This window comes from Scomber scombrus, chromosome 8 (assembly GCF_963691925.1).
Source record: "Scomber scombrus chromosome 8, fScoSco1.1, whole genome shotgun sequence".
Classification (NCBI taxonomy): Eukaryota; Metazoa; Chordata; class Actinopteri; order Scombriformes; family Scombridae; genus Scomber; species Scomber scombrus.
The window spans coordinates 23,033,960-23,053,881 of record NC_084977.1 but is presented as its reverse complement, the minus strand read 5'-3'; the positions used below and the strand labels follow the sequence as shown (position 1 = coordinate 23,053,881).

General features: G+C 40.8%; 1 protein-coding gene across 1 annotated transcript in view; it reads right to left on the bottom strand.

Annotated features, from left to right (window-relative positions):
• The window catches only part of adamts10 (ADAM metallopeptidase with thrombospondin type 1 motif, 10), a 50,307-nt gene extending 30,604 nt beyond the window's left edge, over positions 1–19,703 (bottom strand). The window contains exons 1-9 of the mRNA XM_062423631.1: positions 19,601–19,703; positions 11,154–11,293; positions 10,357–10,566; positions 6,401–6,569; positions 5,748–5,950; positions 3,981–4,064; positions 2,247–2,392; positions 1,005–1,048; positions 323–428 (exon numbers count right to left, since the gene is read on the bottom strand). Coding sequence (XP_062279615.1) covers positions 323–428; positions 1,005–1,048; positions 2,247–2,392; positions 3,981–4,064; positions 5,748–5,950; positions 6,401–6,569; positions 10,357–10,566; positions 11,154–11,293; positions 19,601–19,703 — 1,205 coding nt within the window. The remainder of the gene's footprint in view (positions 1–322; positions 429–1,004; positions 1,049–2,246; positions 2,393–3,980; positions 4,065–5,747; positions 5,951–6,400; positions 6,570–10,356; positions 10,567–11,153; positions 11,294–19,600) is intronic.
• Between the last annotated feature and the right edge of the window lie 219 nt (positions 19,704–19,922).

Below are 19,922 nucleotides of genomic sequence, written 5' to 3'. Positions count from 1 at the left end.
AGCTATAGGCTAAAAATTCTGCTGTCTGATACTTACAGCTAACCATCGCATCTGCCTGCTGGAAAAATCCTGGTATGAAGATAAACTCGAAGAACAAACTCAGCCTGCCAACTTTCGACTCAGCTATTCATTCATCACAATTCCATTAAAGTGTTAAGTATGTGACTTTAAATTGATTTGTGGTGTGTTCATAAAAAACAGATCAATGAGCAATAAAGAGAAAAATATGAACAAAAGGTCATCGTTTAACATAATTTCAGAACTGTAGGGAAATGAAAAATGGCTGTGCGTGTGTGTGTGTGTGTGTGTGTGTGTTACTCACGTGTGTCCAATCTCATGGGCGATGGTGAAAGCTGTTCCAAGGCCGATGTCCTCATTGATGCTACAGCTTCTCTCTGGCTCACACATCCCTCCAACAGGAGCCAGACCTGCGACATACACACACACACACACACATATATGTAGATCCACTATCTCATTGCAACAAGAAACACTCAAACTGATTTACAGAGCTTTGCTAATCTTACCTTCTGGCTGAAAACATCCAAACTGAATTATGCTGGCTGTCAACACACAACTCTATTCTGAAATATCGTTACGTTTTCTACATTTTCTACACATTTCTTGCTGTGAGTGGAGCAGCGGTTCAGTTCAGTTCGCTATGTGATTATTTAAACAGCACAACAAGCATGCCAGTGACGCACCTTCCTGTAAAGTCAAGTCACGCTTGATTTGTATCGCATTTGTTTGTGTAAATAAGAGTGTGTATTTGTGTTTGGGCACTCTGTTGTATATCTTTGTGAGGACCAGTTTCAGTTTTAGATCATGAAAGGACTTTTTTTTGTAAAGTAAGAACATTTTGGACAGCCCTCACTTCAAACTGGGCAGGTGTTAGGCATTCAGTTTGGTAGGGATTTACTTGGTTAGGGGCGAAATGATGCATTATGTCAATGAGGGTGATTACAAGTGTAGTTATACAATGTGTTTGTGTCTGTTTGTGTTACCTAGGGTTTCACAGGGCTTGTTTTTTTGGATGCAGATGTCGTATCTGTAAGGAAATAAACCAAGCTGTTTATGACTGTTACACACACTCACACAAACAGGGCCATTCAGCAGATGAAATCCAGCATGTAATCACACTCACGTATACGAACAAACAAACACTAAACTACTAGACGTGGACATGCCGTACTCTCACGGACCGACAGACACAAACTTAAACACGCACACTCGTTACAAGCAGACAGCGGACAGCAGTGATAGCAGACAGATATAGTTTTAAAAGAACAATAGCAGGAAATCATGGACGGTCACTGCGGTGTCATCTGTCTGGACTGCTTCCATCCTCTGCTTGATAAATGCTGTCGTAAAACCAAACCGTTCTCACAAAAATCACATCTCAAAAAGAAAAAAAAAGAAGTTATGACTCTTTTTACACCCCCCTCTATTTGACTTTTTTGCCTTTATTGTGCGGTTGACAGTGAAGTAACAGGTAGGAAACAAAGGGAGAGAGATGGGTATGGCATGCAACAAGGGTCTTTGGCTGGGATCCCTCAATTTGACTATTTACCTCCTGCAAGTTGAGCTTTAGCACATTGTGTTTGAGAGAAGAGTTAAATATTTGTGGTCAATCACATTCAGATGACTCTGACCAAACTGGGGTTGTGTTGTTTGCTGTTTCACATTCCTCTGTCAACAGCATAAGTGTCTTATCTGTTTAATATGCGTCTACCACTGTCTGTCTCTGTTTTCCTCCGGCAATGTCAGTAACAGAAGGCGCACTTAGAGAAATTGGAAGAAAATTAAAAGAAAGCAGCGTTGTCAGATTCAATGCTGCACTGCTTTGATTTCTCAGTGTCTCTCCATTTTCTCTGGCCTGCTTTCTTTTTCTTCTTCTTCTTCTTTAAAAAAAAAAGAAATCTGTCATTGTCTCTCGTTCCCTCCTTGTATCTCTCTTTTACGTTTTCTCTCCAGATGCTGAGCCGGGCAGAGCGGCCCCAGCTATCGTCACCCCAGACAGGACAAGATACAGCCCAACTCTCTTGGACTTGGCTTAATGAAAACCTATGAGGAGAGGGGCTGGGAATGTAAGACTTCAGCACGGAAGAAACACTGCTTTAACCCTTATATGAACAGGAAAACAGGCTAAATATATGTGTTGTTGCAGTAAAAAGGTGTGAGTGAATCTAAATATAGGCTTAATTGCTTGTTTCTGTGAGAAGGGTTTGTCTGTTTGTATTTCTGACCTGGTGATAAGCACAGCGGTGTCGTGGTGAGCGATGCCGTTGTCGGGTATAGCGTTCCCATAGCTGCTCCGGTGCTGGATGGTTTTCTGCCACTTACAGAAGCTGTCTAAAGACTTCCCTGCATGATGGTTGATCTCTAGTGTTGGCTGTCGGCGGAGAGACAAGACAGAAAATATGCACCCAAAAAGCAAATTAGGAAACAACTTCAGCCTTTTCACATGTTTGCAAACAGAAAACAGAAACATACCAAAGCGCTTACACAGCCAACAAACAGCAAATCAATGTCAGAGGGTTTATTGCAAAAGGTTTAGGATAGATTATTACGCCTACACTTCTAACAATGCAAACATTTTAACATTTATGAACAAGCTAAATAGTCCAAATCAACTATCAGAGGATACTCCACAATGCTATCATAATCAAGCCTCAGACTTCCTGTATTGCTTCCTGTATTCAGCCTTGTTTTCTACTTGACTCACACTACTATAACAAATGTTCATTAGACTGTATGTCAACAAGAGACTACATTCCTAAAATTTGGCTGTGTGGCTTAAAAATCTGAAGAACCCTCGCTCCACTGAAGCTAGGCAAGACTCTAGTGAAGGCGCTTTCTAGTATTGTGTGAGTGCAGAGAGGAGAAGGAGAGCAGGGAGTGCTCTGCTGGCCACAGCTGGCGAGAACTCGTAACCCAGGAATGCATGTGGTGACATAACTAGTAATTGTCTCATCCCACAATCCCTCATTTCTGGGTCCACTGCTGGCCTGATTTTCCTTTCCAGGGGCAGCTTGCCTTTTTCAGACCTGGAAACCAGTAACAGAACCACTCGCCGAGACTACTTTCAATCCTGTCCCGACCTCAACCTCAGTGGTCCATGGAGTAAGAATAACAACACTAATACTGCCTACCGCTAATGATCCTAACATTTATTTCTTTACTCTGTTGGATGACAAACACATCCGAGCGGTAAATTATGGGGCTAATTTTTAGGCAGTATGAACAGCATGAATCATAAATGTTCCCTAATAGGACAGCTATGGAGGAAACCTCAAAGCCACACTGTAATGCCCTTTTTATTCATCTGTCAGATCGCTAGAAGGTCAATATTACGATGGAGGCGGCCGCACCGTCTCGCCACATGCTGTTAACGGTAGGCTAATAAGGTCAGTTACAAGGTAGTTAGATGGCTCAGTAGTCTCCTGTGCTACACTGGTAAGCACATTTTATAAGCTGAACTCCTGCCTTGTGGTCGGGTGTGGATCAGTCTCAGCCTGCATCCTTTCTGACCTCCGTTTCATCACTTATATCATGCAAAAATAGGAACAAAACAAGATGATGAAAATGACAGATTCGGTTCCTGATGGTGTTCTTTTGTGCCTTGAATGCGTCACATTTGGCTTTGTCCATCTCTAATGGTAAAGCAGGTTTAGATGTTTTTTTCATCAGCGTCTAAATCTAACTTTGAGCTTTTCTAAGCCCTGAACTTGCGTCACAGCAATCGTCAGAGAGGTGACTGTTCACCAGAGTAACAAGCAGGACAGCCACAAAGCAGCTCTGTCTGACAGGTACAAAACTCACCCAATTATACACTCAACTTCCACCTGGATGGTTGGAGGAAAAGACACTTAAGCCAATAATTTGTTATAAACAAGGAGCTCATAGACGCCAATGAGGGAAGAATTTTGTCCAACCTGGATGGAGAGAAAAGGAGAGAGGAGAGGAGATTATTTATTTACCTGGTCCTCCATGAGCAGGATGAGTCGAGTCACCACAATGTTGACTGCATTCCCGAGGCTAGAATCCTGGAACAGTTTGGCAACCTGACCTCCAGGGAAACAAGAAAAGACCAGTCTTAAAAACAGCTGATACATCAGCGGAGCACGTCACACTGAGCTGAGACAAAACTAGAAAAAGATAAAGGAGGAATCCAAAGAAATTATAGATTTGCAAGAAAATTCAAAACCAAAGGCTGATTCATAGCAGCACTAATGCATTGTCCATGTATATAAAAATGTATCCATAGACCTAAGCTATAACAGAAACACGTGTCTTGGAGACCAACTGGTCTGTGAGTATTACAGGGGCTGTAAAGTCAGTGCATCACAGCTGTAGATTATTATTAAAGAATTACACCTGGGACACACTGCCTACCTCTACCTGTACATCACTAAAGTGCTGCAGCTTGCACACAGACTATCGCTGCCCTATCATCCTATATAGAGTTTGACTTGGCCATCAATAGTAATCAATAATAGAATGTTTTGTATTATTTTAATATAAATTTGATTTGGGGGGGAAAAAAACATAATACGTAGAATGAAAGCAGCTTTCTTTTTGATAGCATGGCAGGTCTGGTTGGGGCGACTTCAGCATGAGCCAGATACACTCCTCACACAGGACGGACAACACCAACGTCCTCAAACGAGCCAAACGCACTCAGACCAAAACACCTCCAAAGTAACAGTCAGGACGGTAGGTGACAACAAATAAGAAGTGTCAGTTTGAACTAATATGACATAAAATGAGCTGGAGTCAAGAAAAGAAGCTCCACAGACTTTATATTTTTTCCCCATTTCTGTGACATATATAGACATTGAAACTACAATGAAAGGTGTAGTGTTGTCGGTATGATGACAACAGATGATTTTCACTGTCTGTGCAGCTGCTCTAACCTGTTAACATGGGCGACGAAATGAAAAGGAAGAGGCTCTGCAACGCACACGTGTTGCTCATGCCTTAAAGCACCAACAGTAATAAAAAGACCAGCATTAAAACCACTGCTAGCACTTAAGCTGCACTCAGACACTTGTCATTACTGTTGTCTGGTGTAATTTGGCCCACTTTGCTCAACACCACTTACAGTAAGAGACTCTGTAAGTTTCTGTGATTCTACAAGTCTGGATACAACCTGCTTTGTAACAATCGCCACCGACCAACCCGTCATTAAATACATTCCTAACATGTGTGTGTAGGTTTAAGTGATTAACTGTGTGTGAAGTGATTCCCAGTGACAGAAATAGTGGTGTTGATGACATACAACCTAAGCCTGTCTGCCTAACACATGTAGCAAAAAAAAGGTCTACACATGTTTTTATTTCCGTCTCTAAACAATATTCAGGCCAATAAATCAGAAATTTGCTTTTATTTTTCAATTTTACATTTCTGTTCTCCCCAACTGAGATTTCGAATTGTCTAAAATGTTTATAAGTTGTCAGTAAGCGGTACGTTTAGTTGGATGCCAAAAACCAAACCACGATTGGCTGTTGGATCGCTGCTGAGAGTTTAGAAAACTGGACAAAAACAAAACATCATCTTCACCACATTTTGTTAGTCTGAATCTGCTTCAGTGTGAAACTTGGCATGCAGTCTTTAATCTGTGAAAACAAAGTCATCATACAGTCTTCTTCCAGCTGCTAAGGACAGGAAATTTCCCTCTTTTTATCAACACGACCATCATTTTCTCAATCAATGGGCAGATAAATCTTTTGTGTTGTGAAACTTACAATATTCATGACAGCCAGGATGTACTGCTCGATGTCCCTGCGACCGTGGTAACCCACCATCATCTTGTCAGCTACCACCAGCGTCTCAACGTAGCGCTCCCGGCTCACCGAGCGCTTTAGTGGCAGCTGGCCGCGGCCGACGTGATGAGGAGGCGTCTTCAGAGTCCGCTGCCACCATGACGCCCCCTTCATCGGCTTCTCATCTGAGGCAGAGGAGACACACTAATTGAGCCCATTGAGTGAGAGGAAACCCACAATCCCACTATTTATTCACAACATAAGTATTCAGTGCAAACACATTAAGCATTTTACTCTTAATTTGAGATTAATGACAATCAACTGAAACACTTTAACCAAGCAACCAGAACGATGTCTGAAACATTCTCCATGAATACAGAGGAGGATAAATGCAAACCATTACAAAGTTGGATGCTTTAAAAAAAACTTTTATTAGTCGAAAGATGAACTCTTTTTCAGCAACGCCCTGTACCACAGACTCGGTCACACCCAATCACAACTGGGAACTCAGACACGACCACAATCCTCCGCTGCTGGCTGCTATGCAAATCAGCCCGAGGTAGTTAAACTTTACTTATTTCCAGCGTGGACCTTACCGCTGCTACTAAAAAGACGAGAATATCTCCCACTCTTACCAATGACTCCACAAGATTGGCCCTTGTACTGATGGCGGAGAGATGACCGCTTGTAAACCACATGGGGGCGCCCCTCTGCTCTCTCCCCCTTCTCTGTCCTGGTCTGGTTATCTGGTGAGACAAGGGGTTCAATCAGGTACTCCTCTCCCCCTGCAACAATCACCCCCTGCTGCAGAGAGACAGATACGTAGAATAGAAAATAGAATAAAATAGAATAACAGGGACAGTTGCCATCATGATACAAACATCACAAATTTTACAGTGCAAATCTTTACTCATCCACTGACGTTTACTGCCAAATATGGATAGTAAAGGTTAATACAGCGATTAAAATAGATAATTCAATCAATGGAAGGGCTAAAATCAATGTTCAATCATCTATACTGACATTGAAGAGTGGGCAATAAAGCAGCAGGGTAAGTTAAGGCCTTCTGAGGGATCCCGGTGCTCAGAAAACTGACAGCCGGAGACAGAGGAGACTTCATAACAAACTGAGCTTTTAATGAAGCAGATCCTGAGCTCAGCATTTAGCGTAGTTGGAGTTGTTGGCCTCCATTTATGATTACTGCTTATCTTGTTTATTTTAGAGGCAGCACTTGTCTGTATTGATTAGGGAGCGTCACAAGATTTTTCATCGGTGTCCATTTGTGACAAAAAGCCTTTTCTTCCTTTGAGTCTTACCTCTGATTTTTTTCCCCCTGCAATAACTTAGAATTAAAGTAACAAATCCATAATACAAACGCCTAGGAAGAAACATAGACAGACAGTCCAGCACCTGACATTAAATCTGTGGCATCATGCATCTGCTTGACGCTAAGGATGCACCAGCCAAACTCTCCCAATACTTTTCTGATACTTCAGCTCAAATCTGCCGATAATGATCTAATACCACGGTTCTCCTCTGCGCAAATGTAAAATCCATATTACTATATATATATATTACTACGCCATCATTTTTATATAAGGTAACATAAGGTCAGGGATTAATGTGGTGCTAAAAACTGTGATTGAATGGATGTAACGGACTGAATTTAAAGTCACTATTTATATTAATTGATTTCCAGTCCAGCTAATAAAGTCAGTATCAGTGTTGATTCCAATCTGCTGAATCAGATCAGTAGATACCAACTTTAGAGGTGAGTGGTGAACATTGCAGACTGTTAAAAACTAGATTTTGGCTTGAAATAATATAGTCTTTATCTGGTTTTCTCTTCACCTCCAACCAATTTTATTACCAGCAATTTATTATTCTTTTATTGGAAAAAAAAACCCTTTTACAGTCACATTTAAATTAAATATTTAAGTTATATTGTTCTGACTGTTATTGCAATTTTAGCAGCAAGTTAATAAGATATTTCATTCAAGTCTTTCGCAACGACATGTCAGATTTCATTATTACTCAGTGTAAGTTTCTTATATCTTGTAAATATTAAAGATATGACTTCATCATCATATCGCTTTTTGGTCACACTGTCCCACTCATAAGGTCCTTTGTTGGCTAACTGTGGACCCACACCCCACACACACACACACACACACACACACACACACACACACACACACACACACACACAAACACGCGTGAGAGCATGAAAGAGGGAAAGAGAGCGAGAAAAATGAGAGGGTGAGACAGAGAGCGATACACTAACACTCGCTTTGATTCTGCTCAGATGTGTTGGAGCCGGTCAGAACGAGTGTCTCCCCTCGACTCACCGCGGCAGCTTTCAAAGAGCATCTAATCCCATAATAAAGTTAGTAATGCTCCCCTGGACACACCGCCCGCTCGCTGTTGAATGTGTTCATGCTGGTCTGACCAACAGTAATTACGTGTGTGGCTTATTAACGCTTTGTGAACACATCTAATCCTCAACTGTGTATACAACTGTTATTGTGGGGCCTGCTGTTTGCAGTGAGAGGATACACAGATACACTGTGCTTTGACTGCAGGAAAAAAAAAAAAAAAAATGATGCATCGCAATTCAGAATATCCACTCAAGTGATTCAGTGGAGGGGGTTTAACTCTGATCTCTTAGTGTGGGGCACCAACAAGCCGATGCCAGTCCTTTGTGGTGGTTGCACTGAGTTGACTTCATGAGAATAGGAGGCAAATGAAGTAGAACTGATGCTTTACAAACTGATAAACAAGCACACTTTGAAAAGCTCTTAAAACTCCCAGAAGGGTAAAACCAGGTTCTTATTTTTGACTTCTGTAACCTGCCTTGAGTTAATGATCTCCTACATTTCCAAGACGGCCTTTGAACACAAGAGAACATGCCAGAATTGCTGCATTTTGGGTTACAGGTAGACGTTAAAGGCTTCAATATGCTTCAAAAAAAGTACTTGTTGGATCCTTGCTGAACACCTTTATCCACTGTCAGTATTTCATCCTGCAATTTTCATAACTTCTAGAAGCCGAAGCACGCCCCACTTTAAAGAGACTGGCAAAGTGTGACTTCAGTTCTTTCACTCGCTCTCTATTTTCATTCTTCAAACAACAGTTTTCATGTGATGCAGCTGAGTGCAAAACCATGAATGCCTTCAAGGAAAGACTGTCCCAAACTGTGAAAATGTGCGCAGTTATTATCATTTATTTGTACAATCTATCGCGCCTCACCCGTCTTTCAGAAGACCATTTAGAACAGGCTTGAGTTTTTAGATGTGGATGAACAAAACATCATACGTTTGTTACAAGTACACAGATGCCAGTTAATGTGATCATATCTGCCTAATCGCAATCACTAGGAAGTAGACTTAAATAGTGCTCGCATCGTCGAAGTCGTAATTTAAATTGGGAAACTAAGATTGTGTCGAAAGCTACGATATACCCGACTTGACCTAATTTGATGGATATACAACTATATTGTCAACAGTCAGATATGAACATGAACTCTTTCCCATCTCAGCAATCCGTCACATATGATGTGAATGAGTTATGAATCCATATGACAGCAATGGTATAAGTACAGATTTCTTTAAGTTGACTTCTAGTCTACCACTACAACTACTGTTGGTGGGGAACATTAGCATCCCTGCTTCTTCTAGGAATAGGAATAGTTCAATTTGCTTTCTTGCCTAGAGTTCGATGAGAAGATTGATACCAATTTCATGTCTGTGTTGTAAAGCAGCTGATCCGAATCTCGATCATCACACCTCCTCCTGCATGCTTCATGGTGGGAACCACACATGTTCCCCTTCTCTACGGCTTACAAAGACATGGCAGACCAACTGATCAGACCAAAGTTCAGGTTTCCATTGGTCTAATGTCCATTCACTGTGTTTCTTGACCCAAGTTATTATCTTCTCATTGGTCTCAGTAGTGGTTTCTTTACATCAATTAAATCATTAATTTACATTTCCTCCCAACAGTTGATGTTGAGATGTTGCTGCTACTTGAACTCTGGGAACAATAACGTGGGCTCTAATCTGAGGTGATGATTTCCGAGGCTGGTGTTAATTTATGAGCTTCAGAGGTCGTGGTACATGGACTTTTTTAACATTTGGACAGAGCAAAGTTTGAGCCAAACTGTTTCCCACTACTTCTGGTCTTTATGCTACATTAAGCTAACTGTCTCTTTGCTGTAGCTTCACATTGAATGGACAGATATGAGAGTGGGATCAATCTTCTCATGTAAGTCTTGGCAATAAATCGAATATGCATATTTCCCAAAATGTCAAACGATTCCTTTAAGCACAGGTGCACATTTTTAACAAGAAATACCACACATCTTTTCTTTGATAAATTTAATTCCAGGTCATTTCAGTTTCGGAGGACCACACCTGTGGACTTGGCGAGAGATAAAGGCAGGCTTTAGGACTCAAGGTTTGTTAAAATTTCATCCTTTGATGTTGGAATCAAGCATTTCTGACCCATTAGTCGCTGAGCCAGCAATGCTGCTGTTGCTGCTGCCGCTGACCTCACTCAGTATATTAGCAGTGGATTAAACTTGAAGTCTTACCAGGCCGTTACAGTTGCTGAGGGCCACTTTGCTGGAGTGAGGCTGGTCTTGGAGGTGTCCTACATAATGGCAGTGGGGAGAGTATGGGTGACTCCAGGCTAATCGACCTCTTTTCCAGTACTCCACCCTGAACTGCCGGGAAAGCAGACCTCCCTGCAGGGTCAGGTTCAGCAGGAAGTTGTTACGTGATGTGGAGAGCTGGTAGAAGAGCTAAGAGCAGAAAGAGAGAGAGTTCAGTTTATAAATGCTCTAGGTTCAGAATGTTAAAGGACAGCTTCACATTTTTTCAAGTAAGTCTTAAAACAAGAGTCAGGTGTCCATATGAATATTGATATACAGTGTAAGAGATGGGGGGCAAAATATACAGTCCTCCTTCTGTGCATAAAAGTATTTAAAAGTTGATCTGAAGCTAAAATGAAGCTTCACCCATCCAATTTAGTCAAATCAAGTACATATCTTTCAATGTTACAATCTTTTTAGTACCAAAGTCCCTCTTTTTGTTACTATACCTCCACCACAGCTCAACAGGGAAACACAGTCCAAGGAAACATAAAGAGGGAATTTGATGCTAAAAAGACTGAAAATGTGGCAGATATCCACTTGCCTCACATAAGCTTCAAATCAACTTTTAGATGCATTTTTACACAAAATGACTGTGTGGACACACTGTGGATTTTGGCCCTCATCACTGACATTGAAAGCACATTTGAAGGAGATCTTTTGATAGTCAGTATGAACAGAAGGAATGATTACAGCAAGGAAAACCTCTTTCACTGAAAGACTGAAAAGCTTAATACAGAGTCTGGCGGCTTGTCTTCAGTGCTGCGTCTTCTTCTGTGGTGGTGTTGAGACATTGCTGTGTCCAGCGTCTCACCATCTGGTCCTACACGTACTGGGATGGCAATCTCATACTGGCCTAGACTGGACAGGAAGGCAGCTAGAGAGGGAGAAATAAAGAAGGCATAAAACAAACCACAATTAGAGTTTAACTTAACAAGGCCAGAATTCAGCTAAATCTAATTGACTCTAATTAAAAACAGTTCAGGATTTTGGAGTTGCTTATTTTGAACAGCGCTGTGGGGCTTTTTTGTTGAGAGAATAACCCAGTTGGCAAAAAGTAACTTGCAGACTTTTTGGCCGATTGCTGACAAGGCAGCTCCACTCCAAGTGCCCCCTCCTGTATGAGGCCAAAGGGATGTTGCCATAGTTACCCTGAAACTGTATACTTCCTGTCTGTCCCAGTCTGTGCTGGGGCCTGGTGGAGATTTATTGTCCAAACACACACACAGCTCCAAACAGCCAACGTCAGCTAACTAACGGAGAAGGGTCACCGGCAAATGAGCCCAGTTTTCATCAAACCTTTGGCCTCAGTTAGTAGAGAAGTAGCCCCTTCCCACACAGAGTAAATACCTAGAGATCAGAGTTCCCTGGTACAGACTTGGAGAGCCCTGTACCGGGGAAAAAAACACTGAAGGCGAGGGATAGGCCTGGCTTGGATAAACAGCAAGCACAATTACTAATGCTGCCTTCAAATAGGACTCGTGAGGTTGTACAGTATTTTCGACATGGGAAGCTGAATACAAAATATGCACAACGTTCAAATGGTTTAAGTCATGAGAAGACAGTTACTTGGCATCTTAACAACCAAAAATAAACGGTGCCTTGATCCTTTTTCAAAAATGATGAATGGGTTAACGTTTGTTTGTTTTTTTATTTTAATATCATGTTTAATTTTCTTCCCGTACTATGTAGGTGCACAGCTCTGCAGTAAGCTAAACACACTTTCCAGTAAGGTCTCAGAAAGGTGGGATGTCCTGTGTTTACTGTAAGCGACTGTTAATATAATATTAGAGAAAAGAAATCAATGATATTCTTATAAACTGAAAACTGAAAGAAGCAATACAGCGAATGAGATTGACACTAAAAGCTATTGTTCATTTGTTCCTGCCATTACCCGACCTCCAAACCCACCTGCACACATGCTCCCAATTCACTTATCAGCTCTCCACTACCTGCCCGTAAGTCATACTACTCAACTAGATCGTCTCCCAGCCACAAATTTCCTGCCTATTTTTGTCTGATCGTCCTGCCTGCCTTGTTTTTTGACCCTTGTCTGCATCTTCTTGCTTTTATATTACTTATTCTGTCTGTTGCTTTTGAGTCCTCACCTTGTTTCACGGAGTCACTGTTACACAGAACAAAAACAAAAATTCGCTATCAAATATCGATAGTATTATTGGTATTGTACTGGTCTATATGTTGTCAGATCGTCATATAGGCAGCATTTTATGTATATTTTATATGAAAATACCATGCCTCCATTACATATCTTTGTCACAAGTGTTTGATAATCATGTTTGAGGGATCACTGAAAAAAGCGCATCCATGTAAATATTCTTCTATAAGATTATCGGCCGATATGTAGACATTTTTTTTTTTCCTCGTAATATTGGCATCCGCTCCAAAAGTCCAGTACTGGTGAGGCCCTATGTCAGTCCTAGTCTGGCTAAAACAGCTGCCTTTTGTATTACACACATTCATTTGGTTAATTGTTTTAGCTTTGAGAAAACTGACGAGTAGAAACATTGGTGAAAACATTTTGGAAACGTTGGGCTGACATTTTTAAAAATGTGAATGGGCCACATCTCGACCTGTGAACTCAGTCTATTTGAAACATTTCACTCGTACAGTATTGAAATCGCACCAGTGGGCGAATCAAATTGTCTCAAGCGGACAAAAGAAAGGCACCGAAACACCATCAGCTCTGTTCCCCACACTGTTTCCCACAACACATTAATCCTGTTCTCACAAACCACAGCAAGTAACCAAGCAGGTGGTATTACCATAACATTTAAAGCACAGGAAAAGCTCCTGGAGACAATGAAAGGTGGGTGTTAATAAAGTAGATATAACTAAGCTCCATGGAAGAAATAATGAGACCTCACACAGAATAAATTCTACACTAATGAAAAATAGGAAAACAAATTAGTCTGTCTTTTGAACTAAAGGTGAGTTGAGCTAAGAAAAAAACCCCACTTAAGCCTCTTCACAGGATTTCCTACCAATCCCTCTCACTCCAACAGAAAATCTGCCTGTTTCAATCCACAGGGGAACGAATACAGATGTCGATCTAATGATTTAATCTGAAGATTAAAAACTGTAAAATAAGCCACCTTTAGAAGGTGTGAACTCAAAACAAGCTTCATAAACAGCTTTAACAGTAAAAAAAAAAAAAATCTGCCTCAGGCGATGGGAACTAAAAGTAGATCAAATCATTCTTGCGTCCCTGTTTCTTTGATAGATGATTGTTTCCCATAGCAACAGATACAAACCAGATGTTGGACCATTAGTCTTCAGAACAACAGTGTTGGTGTTGCTGTTTACAGAACAAAACCACAACATGTAAAACAGCATCTTTAATCACATTCGGACGCTTATAATTTACAAGAAGACAAGACGCTAACACGCATGGTTAAACACAGTGATAATAGCCTCCCTTGTTATTCTCTTGTGTGAAAGATTTCATCCCACAGAGATGCTGACCTACACCTGCTGACCGACTGATCACTGTAAACAGATGCCAAACCTACTGCAGTTAGCCGTCTAGTTGAAAGACTTGGATTAGAAGAGGATGAGAGAAGCTTTTAGAGTTTTTACAACTGCATTTATCAAAATACTCGTTTGTCTCGCTTGTGTTACTCCAGCTTTTAATTTATTTAATGATCAAATCCTTCCTTCGTTCCTTAGAGAAGTTCAGTCTGACAACTCGATATGTTCGTGCAGAGATATTGGGGAGCGATGAGTAAATCTCCCCCTTAGCCGAAGCCTGCAGGTGGATGCTGGGTTGGTAGCGGGACTGAATGAGCAGGCTGCAATGCTGTGGTGCAGAGCAGCAGTTACTAGTGGTATGGCAGAGGGAGAGATGGGAAATTCTGCAGCTTACATAGACCGCCAAATTGGTAGGGGTGCATTTGGTAGATGACATGAGGGGTGAGGAATGTCATGTGAGCTGAACGCCTGAATTTGTCTTTGATAAACAAAATTGTGGACATACTTTCATACTTCTCTTTGGTAGCCTTTTATCTTATATTTAGAAAATGCAAAATGCAAAATAAAGAGTAGATGTTTTGTTATAAGAACTATTGTTTAATAGACTTTTTGTAAAGACATGCAGTACATTTGGCTTATTGTATATATTTGAAGGGCTTTTTTGTCCGTTTGTGGCCTGAGGGGAATGATGAAATGTGTGGGCTGCATTGTTTGTAGTATCTACAATTTGATGAAATGGAAAATAATTTTACATGCAATCCATTACTTTCCGAACCTGTCTGGGATCTTGCAGTAATTCAGGGCCAGCTGTCTGATAAACCTGGTGGACCACTACAAATATAAAATACATCTGCTAAGGGTTAGGGTTGATGCTGTTCATCACATCCCACTGTATGTCCTATCTTACCTGCCATTTACACCTGCACACAATTATATCTGTTCTGACTTCTCTAGTCACCCCTGACAGTGTAAACTAGATCACATTTCTATGAAACTGAGCTCATTACAAAAACAGCTGGAATGACTAATCGATTAGTAGAATGAAAGAAAACTAATTGGCAACAATTTTAATAATAAATTCATCTTATCAGACAAAAAACACAAGAAAATCCCCTGGTTCCAACTTTACAAATGAGATAATTTTCTGCTTTTCTCTGTCTTAGATCATTATAAACTGCATACCTTTGGGTTTTGGACTGCTGGTCTGGGAAATTAATGGAGAGTCTTTCATTACGCTTTCAACATTTTACAGATTATAAACGATTTATCAAAAGCTGCAGTCCTGATAACAATCTCACAAGAGCCAATAGCACAGATAAATGTTCATCGACTGATTCAGTATTTCAAAGCGTTGAGTAGACATCAAAGCAAAACCCAATCAGAGACTGACAGTGGAAACATGTTTGCTAAATTTAACACTAGACACTCCCTGGCCAACAGGGTCACATACAGAAGCCGCTGTGCTGATAAATACACCCATCCACCCCTGAGCAGGGCATCTCCCTGGTTTCTGCTATCACCAAATGAAAATAGTGAGAGGAAATACTCTGGATGGAAAAGTGTCCCTCCCTCCATCCCAGGTCAACTTTCACAGCACCTCAAACCAAATGCTGCTCTGCCTCTTTTGAAACTGTTATAAAAAAACAGAGAGGGGACTCTTTAATGATTTACAATAAACTATGAGAGTGAGATATAGAGGAGGGAGTGCTCACCTTTTAGATAGTAATCCCAATAACACTTGCTGTAGTTATTCAGAAGAAAGTAACATTTATAAAGAGTCACTAACAGCTGCTACCTCACTCTCACTCTGTCTGTCTTTCGATTCCCCTCCTGTCAGCAGTCTGGGTGGCACATACTGGGACCTGATATATGAATGTATATATGAGTGTACTGTATATGTCCACATACGTGTGTACTTCTTATCAAGAGCTGATTTTCTTCTTTTCTTACTGCTGCAGTATTTGCAGTGATATTTTCGTTTGGACAATAGTGTGCCTCCAACTTCGTGGCAACAATTTGGGAAAGGCCCTTTCCTGTTTCAGCATAACAATACCACAAGTGCACAAAGCCAGGTCCATAAAGACGTTTTTCTTTTCTTTGCCAGTCCAGTGTGCAGGAATTTGACTGGCCTGCTCAGAGCCCTGATATCAATCCCAACCAAGCCCTTTCTGTTGCTCTCAAATACATCATTATATATGCTGGGTGTAATGTTCAGTGTGCCCACAAACTTTTTGTATCGCAGTGTACATGGATATAAGAACGATGTAGGAGCTGCGAGAGCTCATAAACTGCTGGCTGAAGCCTTCCGACCCTCGACACAGGAACAAAAAGAGACTGAATCATTGTCTTTCCCTTTGTCTGTATCCATCCAAACTGAGATGAATGAATGAATGAAGTAATATGTTAAATCAACTAAACAATGGGTTAAATGTGTATACATGTGTATAAATAGTGTATATTCTGAAGCAGAAATTACTCAACACCATGAGCATGCATTCCTACTTAATTTGTGGGCTATTTCAAAGCACAAAAAAAGTTTAAAGGTCTCAAACCTCGAGCTGCAGCCTGTCTGCATATTTGTCCTCTCACTCCTTCTACATAAACACACAGACACTAACAAAATATACTGCACACAGCTGGACACACAAGTGACCAAGCAAACACAGGAGAGACATTTTTATGTCTCTAGTAATTTTCCCATTATTTCATTTGGTGTTGGAAGAGGTTTAATCAAGAGTGACTTAAAGGGGTTATCATCTGTGTTAAGTTATCAGCAAAGAGCTGGACAGGACTCAAGTTCAAAGGGGAGAGAAAAAGAAAAAGAAAGAGGGAGATATCAAGTATCAAAAAAAGGTTTTTCCTATTTGGGAATTTAGAACAAATGTGTTGTATGTTGTTTATGACAGAATCAAATCAAATCACAGTTTCTGCTATACATTCGCAATAACTTTGCAATCATTTTGTGTCTTTACGGTTTTCTGCTTAACATTGCACATCCAATTAGGCAACAGCACCCAGTCCAACACAGCTGTGCTTGTCATGGAGCATAAATATACTAAACTCTACAAAGTGATGACGCATTAGACAGAAGAAAAACATGATAAATTTAGTTTTGTGCTGAATAAGATACAAAAAAGTTTTTTTGGCACAAATCTGACGTTTTCATTGCTGTTTTGAAAACGAGAAACATCTAATTTACCCTGACGACTCCTCGTTAACGCTTTTTGGTCACATTGGGGAAACGTAGCAAGCTAAAACCACAGCTTTGATGTATTATTGCCTTATATACGCATAAATATGTGAATTTGAATAAATTAATGAATTTTAGCAAACCTCTTAACACATCCAGCGAAGACAGGGCAACATTAGCATTCATTTGGAGTCGAGTGTTTGTCCATCCCTCACAATATATCTTTTTAGCTCAGTTTTTAATTTCCACCAACTTCTGAGACCTACAGGTAGTGTATGCACATTCCCAAAATGACAACAGGTGCGATATCTCGATCTTTGGCTGCTAAATGCTCCACAGTGTTCACCACCACTAAACGCTAACTTTGTCTATTTGTCGTTTGGTGCTGACAGGTAGCATACAGTTGGTTTAAAAGAGCTTTTTTGCTGAAAGCTGAAAACTCTGTTTAACTCGAGAAGGACCTAAAAGACACTAAAACCTACCAACCTAATAACTAACCTAAATAATTCTCTGTGGGTTAATAACTACTAGCAACCCCTCTTACATTACACATAATTCGATCCATTGTTAGTATAAAAATATTGATTAGCGCAGCTTTAAAAACCAAACTGTCTGTACCTGTCTAAAAGATGACTATGAAGTAGGGAGCTGTGTCAGGGTTCGAGAGGTGGGCTTCTTAAAGGAAGCAGCATGGCAGACTACTGGAGACAGATGACTGTGAGGGGTCAAAGGTTAAGTTTAGGAAATACAAAATCACAGCCTTGTTCTGGGTGACGAGACGCGGGCGCTCAGGGAATTTATGTCTTTGCCTTTAGGGGATTTCAGTTACTCTAGTTTCAGTGTGTATATGAGAGGCCGAGAAATGGTGCGGTGAGAGGTGTGTGTGTGTGTGTGTGTGTGTGTGTGTGGGTGGGTGGGGGGGCTGCACCACAGCTACATGATTGGTGGAAGCAGAGTTCAAGTTCAGCAGTCGAGACCTGCAGGTCTGGAGTGTGCCTCAGCCATCAGACAGCCGGGTCAGGCATGAGTCGTTTGCTACGGCCCATTTGACTCAACTCTTTCTCATCTGAGAACCACGCACATGAATTATAAATAAAGCAATTACAGTGAACTGTAATGGGTTAGGGTGCACATGGTGATCGTTAAATTACAATAAAACTGAAATTAAAGAGAAATTAAAATGGGTCGTTATTCTGAATTTCTGCACATGGGTAACATTGAGAGCTTAGGTTGTTGTTTTTTTTTTTACCGAAATGAAAAACAGATTTCACTCTCGACTATAAAATGTATTAAAGTAATCCGCAGCATAAAGTCAAGATCACAGACAATAAACCAATCATGCTTTCCCACTATTTATAAAGACCTGAAACAATAAAGTCTGCGCTTTTAATAGTGTGATCAAACACCTCTGAAGCTCTTTTTTGACTGACACAACGGTAAACATGCATTTTTTTTATTCATCTCAGTGGTCAACCCATAAACTGTATGTAAATATACTTATATTTATCTATACATTATCAAACCTGGACTGCTCCGGACTGTGGAAACAATACTTTGGCGGGAAAAGTTGAACATATGTTTCTATAATAACTGAAGAACATTAGACAGCCATGAAGATGCTAGCACTAGTCGTGGTCACAATAGCTAAGAGAGTCTTTATTTTTTCTCTGTGCTTTGTTGTTTACTTATAGACATTTTGTTCTCAGGAGTCAGGATGCAATAAAAGGAAGAAACAAAGCTCTCAGAGACAGTGAGTGAGTGAACTGTCAGTTAGCTCCGTCACTAACAGGACAATAAGGCCATAAAGACGTATTTGTAACAATAGTCCTGTCTCCTAATACCTGTCTGAAAACCGCTCCTCTTTTGAGGAGTAGGTTGTACTACAACAAAGGAGGGTTAAATAAATATGAAAGCTGCTAATTGGACTTTCCAGCTCTGTTCAGTCAAAAGTTTTTGGCAATCGGTAAATGGTGCAAACGTGCTTGTCAAAATTCACCAAAGTTGTATTTGAAGCAAAATATTGCACTGATTTACTTTACTGTCGATTCTATTGAAATGAATCAATTGCGCAGCAAAGCGTGTTAACACTTTGTTTAAACAAAGTTCTTGTTTGGCTGCTAGTGTTAAGCAAGAATTAACAACTTTAGCTCTTTTTAAAATGAAAAACAATTTGTGTGAACAAATTGTTGTAATTCTCAAACTCGTGTACTGAAAAAGCACCAATTTCATATAAATAATGACACCCAACCTCAGGTATCGTATAAAAGAAAATCAATGTTATGTTGTTGTTGTTTTGTCTTAGGTGAATGATGACAACTAATGAGGCCCGTTTGATTATCCCGTGTAACACAGTGACGTGTGTGTGTGTGTGTGTGTGTGTGTGTGTGTGTGTGTGTGTGTGTGTGTGTGTGTGTGTGTGTGTGTGTGTGTGTGTGTGTGTGAAACTCTCAGGGTTGACGTTCTGGTTTACGGCTAGAAGCTAAATCGTAAATCTCCTCCTCTCACCTTGTGACTGAGCGAACTCATCTCTGTGACCTCCTGCGACCTCGGTGGCAACCAGGACGACGATGACAGTGCAGACCAGACCAGTCCTCCATAGCGTTTCCATGGTTACTACAGTAGTAGCTATAGTAACAGAATTCAGTGCAGTAGTCCCCGGGCCTCTGTCCCAACATGTCTCCAGCCCTCTCGGATGCCCCCTCGCCTAGCAGTGGGACAGCTCAGCGCTCTGTTGGGCCATGGCTGCAGGATCAGTGGACAGTTCAGACAGACATAGCAGCCTCTACAGTGTGTCGGTCAGTGAGTGGTGGTGAATCCTCACAGACGT